General features: G+C 42.1%; 1 protein-coding gene across 1 annotated transcript in view; it reads left to right on the top strand.

Moving 5' to 3' along the window:
• NUS1 (NUS1 dehydrodolichyl diphosphate synthase subunit) overlaps positions 1-18,634 on the top strand; it is a 57,465-nt gene that overhangs the window by 17,939 nt on the left and 20,892 nt on the right. Inside the window, 1 exon segment of the mRNA NM_001194492.3 lies at positions 4,157-4,747. Within this exon segment, the coding sequence (NP_001181421.1) occupies positions 4,333-4,747 (415 nt within the window). The 5' untranslated portion in view covers positions 4,157-4,332.

Below are 18,634 nucleotides of genomic sequence, written 5' to 3' on the forward strand. Positions count from 1 at the left end.
ATATGGACAATGGCAAATAAGCATACAGAAAGATGCCAACATCGTAAGTCATTAGGGAATTGCAAATTCAAACAATGAAATACTGCTATACACCTATTAGAACAGCCAAAATTCAAAACACTAACAACCGAAATCCAAAACACTAACAATATAAATGCTGGCAAGGATGTGGAACAATATGAACTCATTCATTGCTGGTGGAAATGCAAAACAGTATAGACTCTTTGGAAGTCATTTTGACAGTTTCTTGCAAAACTGAACATACTCTTGCTGTATGATTCAACAATTGTGGTCCTTGGTATTTTCTTTCTTTTTTTTTTTTTTCCAGAGATGGGGTCTCACTCTGTCACCGAGGCAGGAGTCCAGGGGTGCGATCCCAGCTCACTGCAACCTCAACCTCCTGGGCTCAAGTGATCCTCCCACCTCAGCCTCCCAAGTAGCTGAGACCACAGGCACCTGCCACCATGCCCAGCTAATTTTTTGCATTTTTGGTAGAGACAGGTTTTCACCATGTTGCCCAGGCTGGTCTCAAATTCCTGAGCTCAAGCGCTCAGTCTGCTTTGGCCTCCCAAAGTGCTGGGATTATAGGAGTCAGCCACTGTACCTGGCCTTTTCCTTGGTACTTATCCAAATAAGTTGAAAACCTGTATCTACACAAAACCTGCACACTGATATTTATAGCAGTTTTATTTATAATTGCTAAAACTTGGAAGCCACCAAGTTGTCCTTCAGTAGGTGAACATATAAGTTCTGTGGTACATCCAGCAGTGAAATATTATTCAGCACTGAAAAGAAATGAGGTATGAAATCATGCAAAGACATGGACAAGCTTAAATGCATATTAGTAAGTGGAATAAGGCAGTAAGAAAAGGCTATATACCGTGTGACTCCAACTGTGTAACATTCTGGAAAAAGGTAAAATTATGGAGACAGTAAAAGTAGCAGTGGTTGTGGAGATTAAGATAATGTAAAGCATTTTGTAAACTGAAAAGTAAATGAAATACCGTCCCCATAATGTCTTGGGACTTAAGAGTCTGAGGCTGGATAACTCTTTCTGTATTTTTCTGTACTTTGTAAAATTTTGGGGTGGAAGGTTAAATGGTATTTAAGAAATCCAAACATTATATTCAGAACCCCTAAGTTCCTAAATGTGCCACATTTACTGCTGTTTTGAAATGACAAAAGAAGAAAATCTTTAGAAGAGAGGGGACTCCATAAACTTCAGATTCCAAGTATCTTCAGAGCAAGACATCCAGTGTGACTTTCCTGTTACTCCAGAATTATAGTTGAGAACAAAAGGCACTGAGTCCACCTCCTTCTAAGTACAGTGAAGAAGCCTGAAGTTGACAGCAACCACCAGATGCAAAGCACGTTCTCTGTGCACTGGTTACCGGTTCAGCCCACTGCATTTTGGACTGCACTTTTCCTATATCCAGTGTCCAGTGACACAGAACACTCACACACAAGTTACATGAAGTGAGTTTATTACAGACAGGCAGCAAAGGACAAGAGAAGCGTAAGTCATGATGACCATATCTCTCAAGGCTGAGGAAAACGGCTTAGGGAGGATGGCATCTCATTGGCTCATGCACCGCTTGCACTACAACTAAGGGACCCCAGAAAGCAGTTTGCTCTCATTTTTTACCACAGGGCAATGGAATGTGCTGGGCTAGTACTCGTTGAAGGACATCCTATTTCTAGAAGAGACTGGAACACAGCCTAGGCTGTTCTGGTCAGTTCTTCCTTGTCTACAGTATATTGCATTCCAACACATTCTACAGTTATTCTCGAGAACTACAAGTGAGAAAAGGGGAAGAAACTGTGTTGGTTCAAGGCCACCCAGAGAACTATTCTGTATGAGACACTTCCAACCCTAGCCTACCAACAGCTGACAAAGAAGAAAAGTGGTACCACCGCCCCACCACTCTTTAGGAGGTTGAACATCCCTGGGAGCTAGGGAACCTGCTACCAGGAGGAAACTCTAGGAGGAAAACAAGCAAAGAAATGGCTTGGGAGAGATGCCAGGATCTGCATGTTGGTGTGTCAGATGGACATGTGGCCAGAATCCTTTTGCTTAAGTTTGCAATCCAAAGAAATACAGGGCCCGGGCGCAGTGGCTCACGCCTATAATCCCAGCACTTTGGGAGGCCAAGGCCGGCGGATCACCTGAGGTCAGGAGTTCATAGACCAACATGGTGAAACCCCGTCTCTACTAAAAATATAAAAAAATTAGCTGGGCCTGGTGGCAGGCACCTGTAATCCCAGCTACTTGGGAGGCTGAGGCAAGAGAATCGCTTGAACCCAGGAGGTGGAGGTTGCAGTGAGCTATGATCGCGCCACTGCACTCCAGCCCGGGAAACAAGAGCGAAACTCGGTTTCGGAAAAAAGAAAAGAAAAGAAAAAAGAAATACAGAAGATAGAGCCTGTCTGCACCTGCACACCTGAGAGCAGGCCACAGGAACATGACATTGATGTCTTTAATCTTGTCAGAACCGATAGACATTGAGGCAAAGAAGTGAGTATTTTACAGAAATGTGGCAAGGTGTCAGCATGGGAGGTGGAGTGGGGTCTGCAGAATACATGGCCAAATCTCAATGGGACACCGGTGTCTAGGGAGCTTCCTTAACAAGCATCATGTAGCTGCATAAACTGCAGCAATGGGCAGTGAGGAAGAATACTGTAGGCTTCCCTGATCGTGGCCTTTCACCTCTCCTTCTTTTGTCCATAATCAGAGGAGCTACTGCAGAGGAGACCAGGAGAGAAACAAGTGTGTGAAGGGTATGCCTGGTGCCCAGCCCTCAGTTCTTCAGGCTGCACTGCCAAAGGGAGGAAAATTGCACTGCGAAAGGGAGATGGACGTGAGATTCAACTTTTAAAGTAAAGTTAAATGAGTCTTAGAAACCGAAATGAGAACAGTTGAAAAAGGGACAATGTTAGAAAAATTAAGTCACATAGCCAAGACGTGAACAGATGTTTCCCAGGGGGAAAAAGAGGCTCTAGCGAACGAAGAATAGGTAGGTGTTACAAAAATGCAACTGTTTGCACACACACGTGTGTAAGTATGTGTGCATACATGTGTATGTGTAGACAGCTGCGTTTTTGTAATACCTCCCCAATCTTTACATATGTACTTATAGAAATATAAGTAATATAAATAGTATTGCGCACACACATATATATGACGATAGAGGATGTGGCATGTAGGATGAACCTTGAGAAATGGGTTGGAACGTGGGCAATATCAAGCTGGGAATAAGGAATTCAGGAGAACAGCTTGAACAAAAAGGGCAAAGACACTACAGACTTGCCGCGGGGAAGTACAGAACCATTCTAGAGGACCACTTCGAAGTCCAGATGGACAGAAACATTAGGGTGTTAAAGGGGATGATAAGGCTTGGATGGGCAGTCTACCTCAAACAGCGGCGGTGATTGAAGTCAGGCACAATGCCTGTTTTTCTCCCCACTGTAAACCCAACTCACAGCGGTTGGTCAAAGTCTTGCCGAATAAGTGAAATAAAAGAATGAAGTGACTGGACTACCAAGTTGTAGAGCCTTTCTTTTACGTACTAAGCAATGTACAGCCAAGAAAGGATACCTTAGATGAGAATGCCATGGGTAGAGGGGTGTTTCAGGAACATGGCTAAAGAGTTTCGTTCCCAGCCTCAGCTGGGAGGCTGAATAAAAGACAGTAGCAGGTCCACTCCAGCCTTTGAGGACACTTTTGGGAACCCTGGTGGATTCCCAGCCTCAACACTCACTGAGGGCTGCTTTCCACCCCTAGGTTCTTTCCGGCATTTGTAATTTCCGGTCCACTCAGGACACTTTTACTCCTCAGAAACCGTTTCTTGGGGGGGCCGTCAGAGGAGACACTGTAAGACGTCCTGGACCCAAGGGACGCGCGGGTCCCCTGGAAGCGCCCATCGCATGGACGACCGCATGTGCCTTGTTGGGGTTCCGTTCAGAAAATCCAGGGTCGTTCGCTCATCGCCCTCCACACGACCAGGGGGCGCCCGCGGTCTCCGCCCGGCTATTCGCAGGCGTGCGCCTTCTCTCACTCTGCCGGGCTGGGCCATATTCTCGGACCCAGAAGCCGCGTCAGAATTCCACGCTGGCCAATCAGAACTGTCCATGTACTAGTGGGGGCGGGGCTGCCAAGAGAGGAGGAAGATGGCGGCGGGGGCGAGGTGAGGTGTTGGCAGTGGAAAGGGGTTTGGGCTCGGGGGGCGGGGGGACGCGGAGCTATGGCCCGCGCCGGCCGCAGGGGCGGATAAAAAGCCGTCGCGCCGCGGGAGTGGGCGGGAGGGAGAGGGGGTGCCCGAGGGCCACAAGAGTATGACGGGGCTGTACGAACTGGTGTGGCGGGTGCTGCACGCGCTGCTCTGTCTGCACCGCACGCTCACCTCCTGGCTCCGCGTTCGGTTCGGCACCTGGAACTGGATCTGGCGGCGCTGCTGCCGCGCCGCTTCTGCCGCGGTCCTAGCGCCGCTCGGCTTCACGCTCCGCAAGCCCCCGGCAGTCGGCAGGAACCGCCGTCACCACCGGCACTCGCGCGGGGGGTCGTGCCTGGCCGCCGCCCACCACCGGATGCGCTGGCGCGCGGACGGCCGTTCCTTGGAGAAGCTGCCTGTGCATATGGGCCTGGTGATCACTGAGGTGGAGCAGGAACCCAGCTTCTCGGACATCGCGAGCCTCGTGGTGTGGTGTATGGCCGTGGGCATCTCCTACATCAGCGTCTACGACCACCAAGGTGAGGCCCAGTGCGGTGGTGGGGGGTGGCCGAGGTGTCTTAGACCTCTGGACCGTCTGGCGGGTGGTGCCCAGGGCGTGAGTTGCCGCGGCCTCTCTGCAAATCACAGCGCTAGCGCTTTCGAGGAAGGGAGACAAGCTTTATTGAACATCTACTAAGTCGCTGGATTTGACTCGGTCGGTTTTTAACGTTTTAAAAATATCCCTTGGCCGGGCGCGGTGGCTCATGCCTGTAATCCCAGCACTTTGTGAGGCCGAGGCGGGCGGTTCACCTAAGGTCGGGAGTTCGAGACCAGCCTGACCAACATGGAGAAACCTCGTCTCTACTAAAAATACAAAATTAGCCGGGCGTGGTGGCACATGCCTGTAATCCCAGCTACTAGGGAGGTTGAGGCAGGAGACTCGCTTGAACCTGGGAGGCGGAGGTTGCGGTGAGCCGAGATCGCGCCCTTGCACTCCAGCCTGGGCAACAAGAGCGAAACTCCATCTCAAATAATAATAATAATAATAATAACAATAAAAATTAAAATACTCCTTATTCGTTATAGTAGCTCAGTAATGTAGATGGTATTTGTATACCCTTGTCTCCCAAGAGGGAGCAAGGTTTAAAAACATTAACTGATTTGCCCAAGGCCACAAAGATGGGGCCTTGGGCGATGGGGATATTGGAATTTTAGCCATTCTGTGCTTTTTCACAATCTTTGCCTTCAGTTACACCACAGTGTTTCTTTAAGAGAGCTTCCAGGCGCTGTTCTTAAGTCGCAGTCAGGCTATAGAGGACATAGGCATGGGCTGTGTGATAGGTACTGCAAATGGGAGCGGTTGGGGTCAGGTGGTATTTGAACTGGGTTTATGAAAAATATGTGAGAGATTGGATAGGCAGAAAAGGAAATGGTTCCTTTCTGTCTTGGAAGCCTGGGATGGTTTGTGATCCTTCATCATCAGTGCCCAACACAGTACTTGATAGAATTCTCCTCTCATACGTTTTGAGTTTTTTGTAAGTACAAACATTCAATACTTGTTGGGTAGCTACAAACCTAAAGCCCTGTGCTAGGCATATTCCTTGGAATCTTGCATTTAATTCCATGGACTCTCAGGCTTGTTAGGAGGTAGGCACATGCTCACATATTTGATGTGGTTAATAACAATAAGTGTTGAGAGTAAAGTTACTACTGTGAGAAGAGAGGAGAGAAATTATGAATGAAGGAACTTGAGAAGTTCATGCAGTGGAGGTGGGATTTAAGCAGGACCTGGAAGAATAGGTAGGAGATAAGTTGAGGAATACTCAGGTTTGGGATGTCAGGTTTGGGTTTCAATCAGATCTTGAAAGCATTGGAATTTCTTTAAAGATAAAGATGTGAGAAGAATGTTTAGGAGTATTGGTATGAACGGAAGAAAATGAAAGTTTTATTCATTTTCAATAAATTACCTGTGTGCTCTAGAAAAGCATAAATCTTTGTCAGATAGGTAAATTTAAGTGCAGGGTTTTGTCAGAAAGGGTAGGAATAGGCCAGACGGTAACTCTTACAAGGTGATCTCTGATTGCCCTATCATCTTTACTGCAGCCCGCAAGGAACGTGATGACGCAGTAGCCTGTCATCACCAAATAATGGTTTGCCCTGTAGGGTAAAGTTTGATATATTCAGGGACTGACATTTGTGGAACTTGCTAAAGAACTCAGCAGACCAATAGTAGTCATGAGACTGTTAGGAGATGACACAATCCATGCCTAAACCGATACAACCACTATTGTCTGGCGAAAAAAAATAAGTGAAGCAAAAGTGGACATCAAAGACATTAAGCAATGTGGTGGATTGATGTATAGCCAGGTGATTTAAAGCAAGTATCTTTTAAAGCAAGTATCTTTATCTTCCAGTAGGGAAGGAAAATGTATAGCTAAATTGTTTGACTTGATGACTGTGCCTACTAGTACAGACTATAATGTTGCCACATTTCCTTGTTCCGGCAATTCCTGTGTTTAAATTGCTGATGTGATTCAGAAGTATCCTGTGTCATAGTTGCTAAAAGAAAAATGATTGCTAATTAAGAGGAAGAAGTAAGCTAAGCCAAGTTTTGACTGAGAACTGAAAGGCACCTTAAGGAGCATTTTCAGTGAAAAGGCTTACAGAATTTTGTGTCTTAACTGTAAAATAATTTTTTTTGTTTGTTTGCTTTTTAAAGGAATAAGGAATAATATTTCTGAAATAAGAGACCTTCAATTAGTCCATTCTTGGTTTTGATTCGTTCATGCATTCATTTACAGGTGACAGTCGGGGTCTGTTAAGTACCAGATACTCTTCCAGACATGGGAATGCAGCAGTGTACTCATGGAACTTAGATCTCAGTGGGAGTCTGACAAATAATATACGTGGGTAAATATGTGGTAGTGTAAGTACAATGAGGAAAAATAAAGCAGGGAAGGGAAGATAGGAATGTTGAAAGTCAGTGGTGTAGGAAGGGGTACAGTTTTACGTAGGGAGGCCAAGGAAAGGCTCAGTAACTTGGAATATAGACTTGAAAATATAGGCCCTGTGGATATATAAGAATTACTCAGAGGGAGTATAGACACATAAGTTTTATTTAGTGTTTCTTTTTCAGTGTTTCTTTTTTTTTTTTTTTTTTTTTTGAGATGGAGTCTTGCTCTGTCGCCCAGGCTGGAGTGCGGTGGTGTAATCTAGGCTCACTGCAACCTGTCTCCCAGATTCAAGCAGCTCTCCTGTCTCAGCCTCCCTGAGTAGCTGGGACTACAGGTGTGCACCACCACACCCTGCTAATTCTTGTATTTTTAGTAGAGACAGGGTTTTGCCATATTGGCCAGGCTGGTCTCAGATTCCTGACCTCAGGTGATCTGCCCGCCTCAGCCTCCCAAAGTGCTGGGATTACAGGTGTGAGTCACTGCACCCGGCCATATTCAGTGTTTCTAAATACACGTCTATTTAAGCTTCTTTCTAGATAGATATGTAACATGTAAAAAATCCTGTTGACATAAATGCCACTGGGATACAAGAAGTACAAGAAATGGTGTTTCTTAAGGAGTTTCCACTCAAGTAATGATGTGCATTAAAAATTAACACAAGCTAATATAGAAATGCTAAGTGAATGGCAGAGACTTTATTTAAGGAGCAAAAAATGGAAAATTTCCCAGGTTACCCCCATATTTGTCTGGTAAGGATGGGAGCAACACCTGAGCTGGACCTACTCAAAAAGATAGAATTGGGATTGGCGTGAACAGTGTTCTCTGTGTGTGAATGGGGATTTCACTAATGGCAGCATTCCCATTAGACTAGCTTCAGTAATAGCATTGAGTAGAGTGTTGGGAGCAGTGAATATAGTAGGTTGATTTATGTAATGAACAGTTGGGAAATGAGGTAGGATGAAGTCTTGGACAGTTATTCTGGTTATCTGTTGCTTTGTAGAAATCTACCCAAAGCATAGTGTTTTAAAACAACAATTTATGTATTGACTTAGTTCAGTTGGGCAGTTTTTCCTTTGGGTCACTCATAAGCTTTCATTCAGATAGAGTCTGGGACCTAAAGGTTTCTCCTTGTGTCTGGTGCCTGGTTTTCGATGACTGAAATAGATGGGGCAGGTTTGTCATCTGGCTTCACATGGTCTGGAGGTTGTGGCTAGCTTGGGCTTTTTCTTTTAATAGTGGCTTCAGGGTAACCAGTTAGCTAACTTCCCGCAGAACGAATGTTTCTAGAGACTTAGCCAAAGGCTGAAGCTGAGAGATGTCTTAGGACCTAACCTAGGAAATCGCGCAGTGTTATTTTTTCTATGTTCTCTTGGTCAGAGAAGTCTCACGTCTGTTCTGCGTCAAGAAAGTGGAGAAATGGACTTCACCTCTCAATGAGAAAATGGCTTGTGTAGAAAGGTTGGGTGAGGATTTGAAGGGGGATTGAGGGGCAACCACTTTGAAGACAAGCTTACCACCTTACATTTTCTCCTGTCCTACACCCCTTTGCCCTCAAATTTGTATTTAAATTCGTTCTAATTATGGTTGAATCTAGATAATAATATTTAATCCTTAGACTAAAAGATCTATTATATTGACGTTGATTTGATTCTGCCAGCAAACTGATCTTTATGTTTTTCATTTACCTGCAATATTTCTTAATTATAATAGAGTCTGCAAGTAATTCTTCCATCTTTCAGAAATTCGAGTTGTTCTCTCAGGACAGTGATCAGGAATTTTCTGAGCTCAGAATTCTAGCAAGGTTTTGCTGTTCTGTCTATATGATTGTAATTTAAGAAATGACCGTAACTGGGATGGTACAAGAACCAGGGGTTGGGGTAAATGGATTTTGTTGTTCTAGTCTTAGCAGTGTTGTTTGCCTGTGTCTCACATGCACGTACACTTGGCTCCAAGTTATCTGGATATGTATTGTTATCTTAAGTGACGGAACTTGTTCTTATTTCCTGGCTTTATTGTGCCTTGCTGGGAACCTTGCTGTTGGTCAGTATTTTTCTTTTTTTTTTTTTTTTTTTTTTTTTTTTGAGACAGAGTCTCGCTCTGTCGCCCAGGCTGGAGTGCAGTGGCTGGATCTCAGCTCACTGCAAGCTCTGCCTCCCAGGTTTATGCCATTCTCCTGCCTCAGCCTCCCGAGTAGCTGGAACTACAGGCGCCTGCCACCTCGCCCGGCTAGTTTTTTGTATTTTTTAGTAGAGACGGGGTTTCACTGTGTTAGCCAGGACGGTCTCGATCTCCTGACCTCGTGATCCGCCCGTCTCGGCCTCCCTAAGTGCTGGGATTACAGGCTTGAGCCACCGCGCCCGGCCCAGTATTTTTCAAAAGCTGTCTGTGGACCATCTGTGAATTAGTCACTGGGGATGCTTATAAAAAATACAGGTTCAACACATTTAGTAATCAAACTTAATGAGGGAACTGGGACCTGGGCATCTCTGTTTTTATCAAGCTACCTATGTGATACTTCTGCACAATGAAGTTGAACCCTAACGCAGATCAAAGGATACTCTGCTACTTGCCTTACATTAGATTATTTGTATTTCATGTTCCTTTTCATGATCGAGGATAATTTGGGATAGGCCTTAGGATTATTTGCTGTAAATTGGAATGAACCAGAATAAGGCATTGCCTTCTGTGTGAGAATTCAACAGTAAGACAACAGATTTTTTGTGTGTGTGTGCTGCTCTTTCTAGTGTTATTTCCTTAGTTTATTTAAATCGAAGCTAGGTTTCTTTTGAATTGGTTTTTGCATACAAGTTTCTCACAGTAACATTTTAAAAGTCTGCCCAGTGTATCCCACCTTTTCAACCTGTTTCTCAGTGCTTTGCATACCTTTTGCTACATCTGTATTTAGATTATTTAATGTTCTGTCTTCCTGGAACTCCCTCTTCTCCTTTTTTCTGGCAAATGGCTATATGCCTACCAAGAGGCTATTGTCGATCTTTTCTGAGTCAATCCTAAATATCACTTTGTATATTTTTGCCTTTCTTGAGTATTCACTCCCTTCCCTATCTTACTGTATCTCTGAATCTCCTCAGAACTTCAAACATCTCTAAAGGTACTTCTGTTCTCTGCTTTGTGTAGTCATATTTATATGTATATGTACATAAACTTTCTTACTGGTTTATAAACTCTGCAGATACTACCCATCCTTCTCATTTTTGCTTTTCTTACAGAGTGTATCTTGGTGTTATGCATGTAATGAATAGTTAATATGTGTTCTTTGAATTCAAAGAAGGGCTGCATTTCCTGTAGATAAGAATAATGAACTGAGCTGCACTTTATGTTTCCCAACATAATACCCAGAAGCCTTAAAGTAATGGAGGAAAATGAACATAGTTTACCCTAGTTTACTTAGTTGGCACAGTGACGCAGATACTATTGAGAAGTATGATTTTCTTAAATTTATTCTCCTTATGTTGAAATACAGAGGTGCCGGAAATATTGGAAGTCTAAATATTGTGATTACGTTTGACATACTGAATAGTACAACCTAGTGTTTATCTTCCCTCATGTGAAAACTCATGTAAGGGAGCAGTCTATTTTTAATCTCTACCTTTGTGTGGTTCACGTCTTGTACAGAATTTCACGTTTATCTTAATGTCCTGAAATGTCCTCTTCACCTTTTTCTGGCAAAGGGCTAGCTACCTGTCAAAAGACTGTTGATTCTTTTTTTTTTTTTTTTTTTTTTTTTGCGATAGTCTTTTTTTTTTTTTTTTCTGTCGCCCAGGCGGGAGTGCAGTGGCGCGATCCCGGCTCACTGCGACCTCTGTCTCCAGGGTTCAAGCTGTTCTCCTGCCTCAGCCTTCTGATTATCTGGGATTACAGGCATACGCTACCATGCCCGCCTAATTTTTCGTATTTTTAGTAGAGATGGGGTTTCACCATATTGGCCAGGCTGGTCTTGAATTCCTGACCTCAAGATGCACCTTCCTCAGGCTCCCAAAGTGCTGGGATTACAGGTGTGAGCCATCGTGCCCAGCTTGTTGGTTCTTATAAGTCCATCTGAACTATCATCCTGAAGTAGCCTCTCTTGACTGTTCCATCCCCAGTCTTATTCTGTCTTTGAAAAATTCTATCCCGCTTTTGTTAACTTCTTAAATGACTTTATTCTGTAGGTACCCTTTTGTTTAACTGTAGTACTGGATCTGTGTATTGAAGTAAACCTTGGCTGAGTATGGTGGCTCATGCCTTTAATCCCAGCACTTTAGGAGGCTGACATGGGAGGATTGCTTGAGCCCAGGAGTTTAAGACCAGCCTGGGGAATATAGTGAGACCCCATCTCTGAAAAATAAAAATAAAAAATTAGCTAGACATGGTGCGTGCCTATAGTCCCAACTCCTCAGGAGGCTGAGGTGGGAGGATCACTTGAGTCCTGGAGGTTGGGGCTGCAGTGAACCATGGTTGCAGCACTGTACACTAGCCGGGGTAAAAAAGTGAGACCCTGCCTCAATCAATCAATCAATCAATCAATCACACCTATATCTTAGTAGTAATAGTTATCCTTTGTTGAACTTCTACTCTGTGCTGGATACTATAGAAAAGTGCCTTAAGTCGTTAGCAGATAAAGAAACTGAGAATTTAAAAGCCAGGTTCCAACTTCTACTCTGTGCTGGATACAGTTAGCAGATAAAGAAACTGAGAATTTAAAAGCCAGGTTCCAACTTCTACGCTGTGCTGGATACTATAGAAAAGTGCCTTAAGTCGTTTACAGATAAAGAAACTGAGAATTTAAAAGCCAGGTTCCAAATCTAGTAAGGAGCAGATCTAGAATTTGAACCAAATTTTTATTCTGGAGCTTTTGTGCTTAACCATTACATTAGTTTGATTTCCACTGGTAAGAGAATGTGACCACAATGGTCACTTTTAGTACTATTTCTGATTGTTTTGGGTCATCTTAAAGCCTTGGTAAACAGGCACTTATCTACAGGTCATAGAAATTATTTGTAAAAGATATTTAAAGACTAATAGAAATTTCTTCATCCCACCAGTATACGTGTTCATCCTTTGAGTTATAGGACGCATTTTTTAAAAAACCAACTAAAAATTTCATGTTATGGTGCTCCAGCTTTGTGTTGAGTTGTTACTTTGTCAGGTGAGCAGATTCTGTAACTATATTCTCATTTTAAAAATGTGCAACCAGATGCCGAAAAAACCCACATGGCCTGTTCATTTTACATATCTTTTGTGCTGACAAGCTAGGACTTAAATCCAGCCCTCATTTTGTTATACTTTGTCACCATTACATATACCTGTTCTCTTACTACAGCATTGCAGTATAATTTTCTACAGTATAATTGTTGTTCTGTGAGGTGTCCTGAAGGGCTCTCTCCTGAAATAAAATAGCTTAATGGCCTATGTATTTTGTTATGATTTGTTTTCTCTTGACTACTTCAGTCATGTAAAATTTTAATGGTAGATTTTTTTCACTTTAAATTATTGCTCCATAAATACATGTTTTCTTCTCTGAAGATTGTTCTCTAGTCGTTTTATAATTGGGTTATTAGAGGTAACTTAGGGGTCTAGTTCAAAAAGAAAAAGAGGTAGGCCAATTTTTTAGAACTGGCGTTTATTTATAACCAGTGAAGTGCTTAATAATGAGGCGAGATTGTTTCAGTGCTTATCTCATTTTTTCCCTTGTTTGTTCTTGTAAGTACTTGCTATTATTTCTTAAAAAGTCTTTTTCTGTAGAAGGGAATGAATAATCACAGTAAAAATTCTAGTTTCAGATTTAAAAGAAACAGTACATGTATTTTAAAAGCCTCATTTTATAGACTTGATTATACATTTCACATACCTTTTAAAATAATCAGTATTTGAGGAATGCAGATAAAATTTACTGATGGAATACTTGTCTAATTGAACTCCTTGTTACTTGGTTCCCTTAATTTAAAGTTATGCATGTCATGACTTTATTATTCAGTTAATGTGTAAGACTGAATACACTATGTAACCTAATAGGTAGATTAGGCAAATTCAGTTCTACTCTGCTGTCTTCTAATCCATATGTCTGGCTTCTCCTCCTCTGTTGTACTTTCAAATGTTGTGGTGTCCTAGAGTTTGGAGCTGTATGTATGCCCCTGTCTTTCTGTTATTCACTTTATTGCAACTACTCAACTCTGCTAGTGTAGCTAAAAAGTGGCCATAAGCAAATGTGGCTGTTTTCCATAGCAGTAGTTTGCTGACCCCTGTCCTGCAGATGATCTCCCCAAAGCCATGGCTTTAAATGTCATGTGTGCTGACACGCAGGTTTGGGCTGGAAATACAGTACTGATATCTCCCATAATTCCAGACTTCTGTATCTAACTCCTTGCCTAACATCTACTTTTATTAGGTCAGTCTTATGCCTTATATGTCTAAAACAGTACTTTCGAGACCTAATCCTTGTTTTAGTCTCTATCGCGGCCACCCAAGTTTAAATTACCATTGTTCTTTCACCTGGATTACTGTAGTAGCCTCCTAATTGATCTCTAGTTTTCTATCCTGGTCCCTGTATAATCCATTCTTCACCTACCAGTGAGGTGATCTTTTTTTGATCGCATCATTTGGACTGAATAAAACCCTCCAGCAACTTCTCGTTGTAGTTGGAATGCTTTTGAAGTTCATTACCAAGGCCCACAGGCCCCTTCATGTTATGGCCACAGCTGACATCTCTGGTCTCCATATGATACTCTTCTTTCCTCGAATGTGGTGAGAAACCTGACTGCTGAGAGAATATGCAATACAGTGATTGCTATAATAGCAATCACCTGGAAGTATTGATTTTTGTATTTTAAGAACCGGAAAAAAACAGCAAAAAACTTTTTGTTTCATACAATTGTTAAAATAATCATTAGACTAGCACCAAGGAAGGATACATATTATGCAAGTAAAAAAAGCAGTATACAAAATTGCATAATCACATACACTAGGATTACATATGCATGTGGACAAAGACTAGAAAATACTGAGAAGTAGAAATAGTTGTGTTACAATGGTAAGGTTAGGACATTCCAGCAGTTATGGGGAAGGTTAGGAAATATTCCCTTATTGTCTAAACATTGAACATCTTATTTTTTAAGGCTAGAATTTAAAACAGATGTTTCTTAGAATATAAAAGGAAGTCCGGCCGGGCGCGGTGGCTCACGCCTGTAATCCCAGCACTTTGGGAGGCCGAGGCGGGCGGATCACAAGGTCAGGAGATCGAGACCACGGTGAAACCCCGTCTCTACTAAAAATTACAAAAAATTAGCCGGGCGCGGTTGTGGGCGCCTGTAGTCCCAGCTACTCGGGAGGCTGAGGCAGGAGAATGGCGTGAACCCGGGAGGCGGAGCTTGCAGTGAGCCGAGATCGCGCCACTGCACTCCAGCCTGGGCTGGGCGACAGAGCGAGACTCCGTCTCAAAAAAAAAAAAAAAAAGAATATAAAAGGAAGTCTTCATTTGGCCTCGAAATGCATACCTGCTGTATTTAAGAAATAAAAGCATGGTAGTCTTTCTGAGGTGTAAGTTTGCTAGAATAATTTTCTTCTTTCACGGAAGTTGAAGATTTTGCGGTTTTTCTTTTATGTTTTTCAACTTTTATTGTAGATTCAAGGGATATGTATGCAGGTTCCTTACCTTGGAAATTGAAGATTTTCTTGTGTGTGTTTTGTCATAAATGGCTATTTGATATATCTTTTCTTTCTTGTTTTTTAGAGACAGGGTCTTACTTTTTTGCCCAGGCTGGAGTGCAGTGGTGCGATCATAGTTAACTGCAGCCTTGAACTCCTGGCCTCAAACGATCTTCCTGCCTGAGCCTCCCAAGTAGGTAGTACTACAGGCACAAGCCACCATGCCTGGCTAATCTTTTTTTTATAAAGACAGTGTCTTGCTACATTTCTCAGGCTGGTCTCAAATTCCTGACCTCGAGTGATCCTCCCATCTCAGCCTCCCAAAGTGTTTGAAATTACAGGCATGAGCCACCATGCCCAGCCCATTTAACTTTTTTCTTATATTTCATGCAGTTTACATTTGGGAAATTGAGAGTACATGAAATATAATTTTAAAGAAACAAAACATAAAGTAAAATTCTTTAAGTCATTATTGCAAAAACTTATTTTAGATTCCCAAGTCACTCCTAAAGAATTCAAATATCTGTTTGCCCCGTGAAACCTCCTTAAAAGGCTTTTAAAAAAGAGCTGTAGAGTCAGGAGAATCACTTGAACCCAGGAGGTGGAGGCGGCAGTGAGCCGAGATTGCACCATTGCACTCCAGCCTGGGTGAGAGAGAGAGACTCCGTCTCAAAAAAATAAGCCCCAGTCCTAGTTTTTTTGAAAAATACTGCCCATTTATTAAAAGATAGGTTATATTTATTTTATACAATTCAACTTTTTTGGAAGGGAGTTCAAAATTTAATTGTACGGTAGAGTTTAGTATTGTTCCTTTATCAGAGTTAGAAATAGTAACTGAACTGAATAATTAGAGGGATACCTGGATTTCAGGCCAAATTCGTAGATGCTTGCCAAAGACAATTGTTTGACCTTTCTGGGTTTATTTCCTCACCTGTAAAAGGATGTGATAAAGTGATTCTTGAGGCACAATACTATATAATACTGTAAAATACTGTTTTCTTAAAAATTTGAGTATTTTCAAGTGTTTTCCCTTAATCAGTTATTTCTGAATGAATATGATCTTAGCTTCCTTTTACATAAAATAGCTTTCATAATAGTTTATTATTTTGGCTTTAGTTTAGATTCTAGAAGGGAAACAGGATGAATTAGATGAATTATAATACGAGAAAAAGAATCTGTACATATACTATGATATTATTAGGGGAATTGCCTGTTTTAGTCAAAGCCAACCTTATATCTTGTATTTCTTGTGTATCATGTGAAGTGTGTGTGTGTGTGTGTGTGTGTGTGTGTGTGTGTGTGTAGACATTGAATCCTGAAGAAAACTGTAAGCTTCTAATATTGCTTGTGATTACGTATAATCAGATTTCTGGTTGGGGGTCAAGTTATGAGTTATTGGGAATTATCTTGCCCATAGGGTCTTATCTACACTCACAGCAATTCTCAGAAACCATACCTTTAAATTTCATTTCTGCATCCAAATCAACCAAGACAAAGATTCTGTTCCAATAACTGTATGAAAGTCTTTATAAGAGACGTTTTGTAATTGTGTCTCTCTGTAATATTCTTCCTTTTTTTTTTTTTTTTTTTTTTTTTTTGAGACGGAGTCTTGCTCTGTCGCCCAGGCTGGAGTGAAGTGGCACAATCTCAGCTCACTGCAAGCTCCACCTCCCAGGTTCACGCCCTTCTCCTGCCTCAGCCTCCCGAGTAGCTAGGACTACAGGTGCCCGCCACCACGCCCGGCTAATTTTTTTGTATTTTTAGTAGAGACGGGGTTTCACTGCGTTAGCCAGGATGGTCTCGATCTCCTGACCTCGTGATCTGCCCACCTCGGCCTCCCAAAGTGAATATTCTTTCCTTTTAATGGAACTTTTGCCTGTGTGCAATAAGGAAGTGTCTGCTTTTTTGTGGCATGTTCCTGGAAACCTAAGAAAAATTCCATTCAGTGACATGTTCCTTTATGTTTCATTGTTGTTAAGCGGCACTTTGTACATTGGTAATTCAGTTGATTAAATAAACATTGAACTGCTATATGGAAAATATGGGAAAAGAGATGAGTAAGCCACACATTCACAAATAAGACTACAGTTTAGTCGAGGGGAGGGTGGAGAGATTTAAGCTATAATAAAAAGCAGAATATTAGTTTATTAACAATTTTAAATGAGTGTACATGGAGGAGTTGAGAGTGAGGGTAAGTCAGAGGAGGAATGGGGCACATCTGGCTGGGGAATTGGGAAAGGCCTCTTGAAGGTAAGTGACATTTCAGCTGGCCTATGAAGAATTAGGAGAATTTAATAGGCCTGGGCTTGGGGAAGTGGCATAAAGGATGGAGGTTGGAGTCACTCTATGTGTTTTTGAGGAACATAGGCAATTCTAATTTGTGGGGATAAAGTATTATTGAGAAATGGAAAACTTCATTTGATTTGTCTTCAACAAGCCTGGAAACATAGGCTGGAATGTTAATGTTGGACTGAGCAGTTTGTTCTTAATACACTAGGCATTTTAGGAACCATTTAAGATACCGAAGTTGGAATGTGCCAGGATTGAGTAAATCTGGTGTTGAAGCTAGCAGTACTTAATAGAAGGGGGCAGGAACACCCACAGAAGTTGCTTATAATATTATAAGTAAGTAGGCTGGGCTGGTTGCTCATGCCTGTAATCCCAACACTTTTTGAGGCCCGAGGAGGAAGGATCACTTGAGGGCCAGGAGTTAGAGATCAGCCTGGTCAACAAAGCAAAACCCTGTCTCTACAAAAATAAAAAACTTAGCTGGGCACAGTGGTATGCACCTGTAGTCCCAGCTACTCAGAAGGCTGAGGCAGGGGAATCACTTGAGCCTAGAGGCTGGAGGCTGCAGTCAGCTGTGATAGTCCCACTGCACTCCAGCCTGGATGACAGGGTGAGACCCTGTTTCTTAAAAATATGTATGTATATATATAATAAAGAACAGCACAATGGCTGGGAACCGTGTGGGCAATGGACAGAAAGGAATATGGATATAGGAAACATTGCTGTAAAAGAGTATATGGGCTTAGCATAATTAGTAGGGCTTTCGGGGGTGATAATGGGAGAGCAGAGAGGATGCCTGGGTGACTGGGCAGATACTCATGCCTTTTTTAGAAATAGAGTATCAAGGAGGAGAGCTTTTTTTTTTTTTTTTTTTTGGTTGTTAAATTATAAACCACTTTATAGCGGTTATGATTTTAAATCACCTGCTGTCCTACTACCCCTATACATTTACTGTTCTCATTTTGGTTGTCCTCTTCCAGTCTTGTTCTTAAGTGCATGTAAGTTATACACTTAAAGTCCTACTCCTTTTAATTTATTTTCTAACCTTGATGTCATGTAAGTGTTCTGAGAGCTAGCTTTATTAGATAAGCCACTGAGGTTTGGCTTTGTTCACTCTCAGGTGCCTACAGAACTTCAAGGTAGAATTAGATGTTTGAATGAACTAGGAATGTTAGGAACCAAATGATCCTGTTTCTACCTAAAATTTTAATGTTTTGTTCATCGTGGATACTTGGGCATTTTAATTTTTAAAGATACTGCATTGTTATTCGTTGTCTTAATTACTGAGCTTTTTTCAGCACCCCCTTAAATTTTTGCACCCCAAATTTTACCTCACCTAATTTTGTCTGGGCTTTTTTTGTTTTCAAGTCTTGTGGGTAACTAGAATCAGAAAAGAAGGAGCACATGGACAGAAAGAGAGGGCTGAGATGGGAGACCTGAAGAATAATCTTTATTTAGGGTGAAAAGAAGAGGATTCAGTGGAAAGTGAGAGTGGGCCATTCAAGGAGCCAGGTTACGTGTTGAATCAGGAAGAGAACATTG

This window comes from Macaca mulatta, chromosome 4, assembly GCF_049350105.2.
Source record: "Macaca mulatta isolate MMU2019108-1 chromosome 4, T2T-MMU8v2.0, whole genome shotgun sequence".
Taxonomy (NCBI): Eukaryota; Metazoa; Chordata; class Mammalia; order Primates; family Cercopithecidae; genus Macaca; species Macaca mulatta.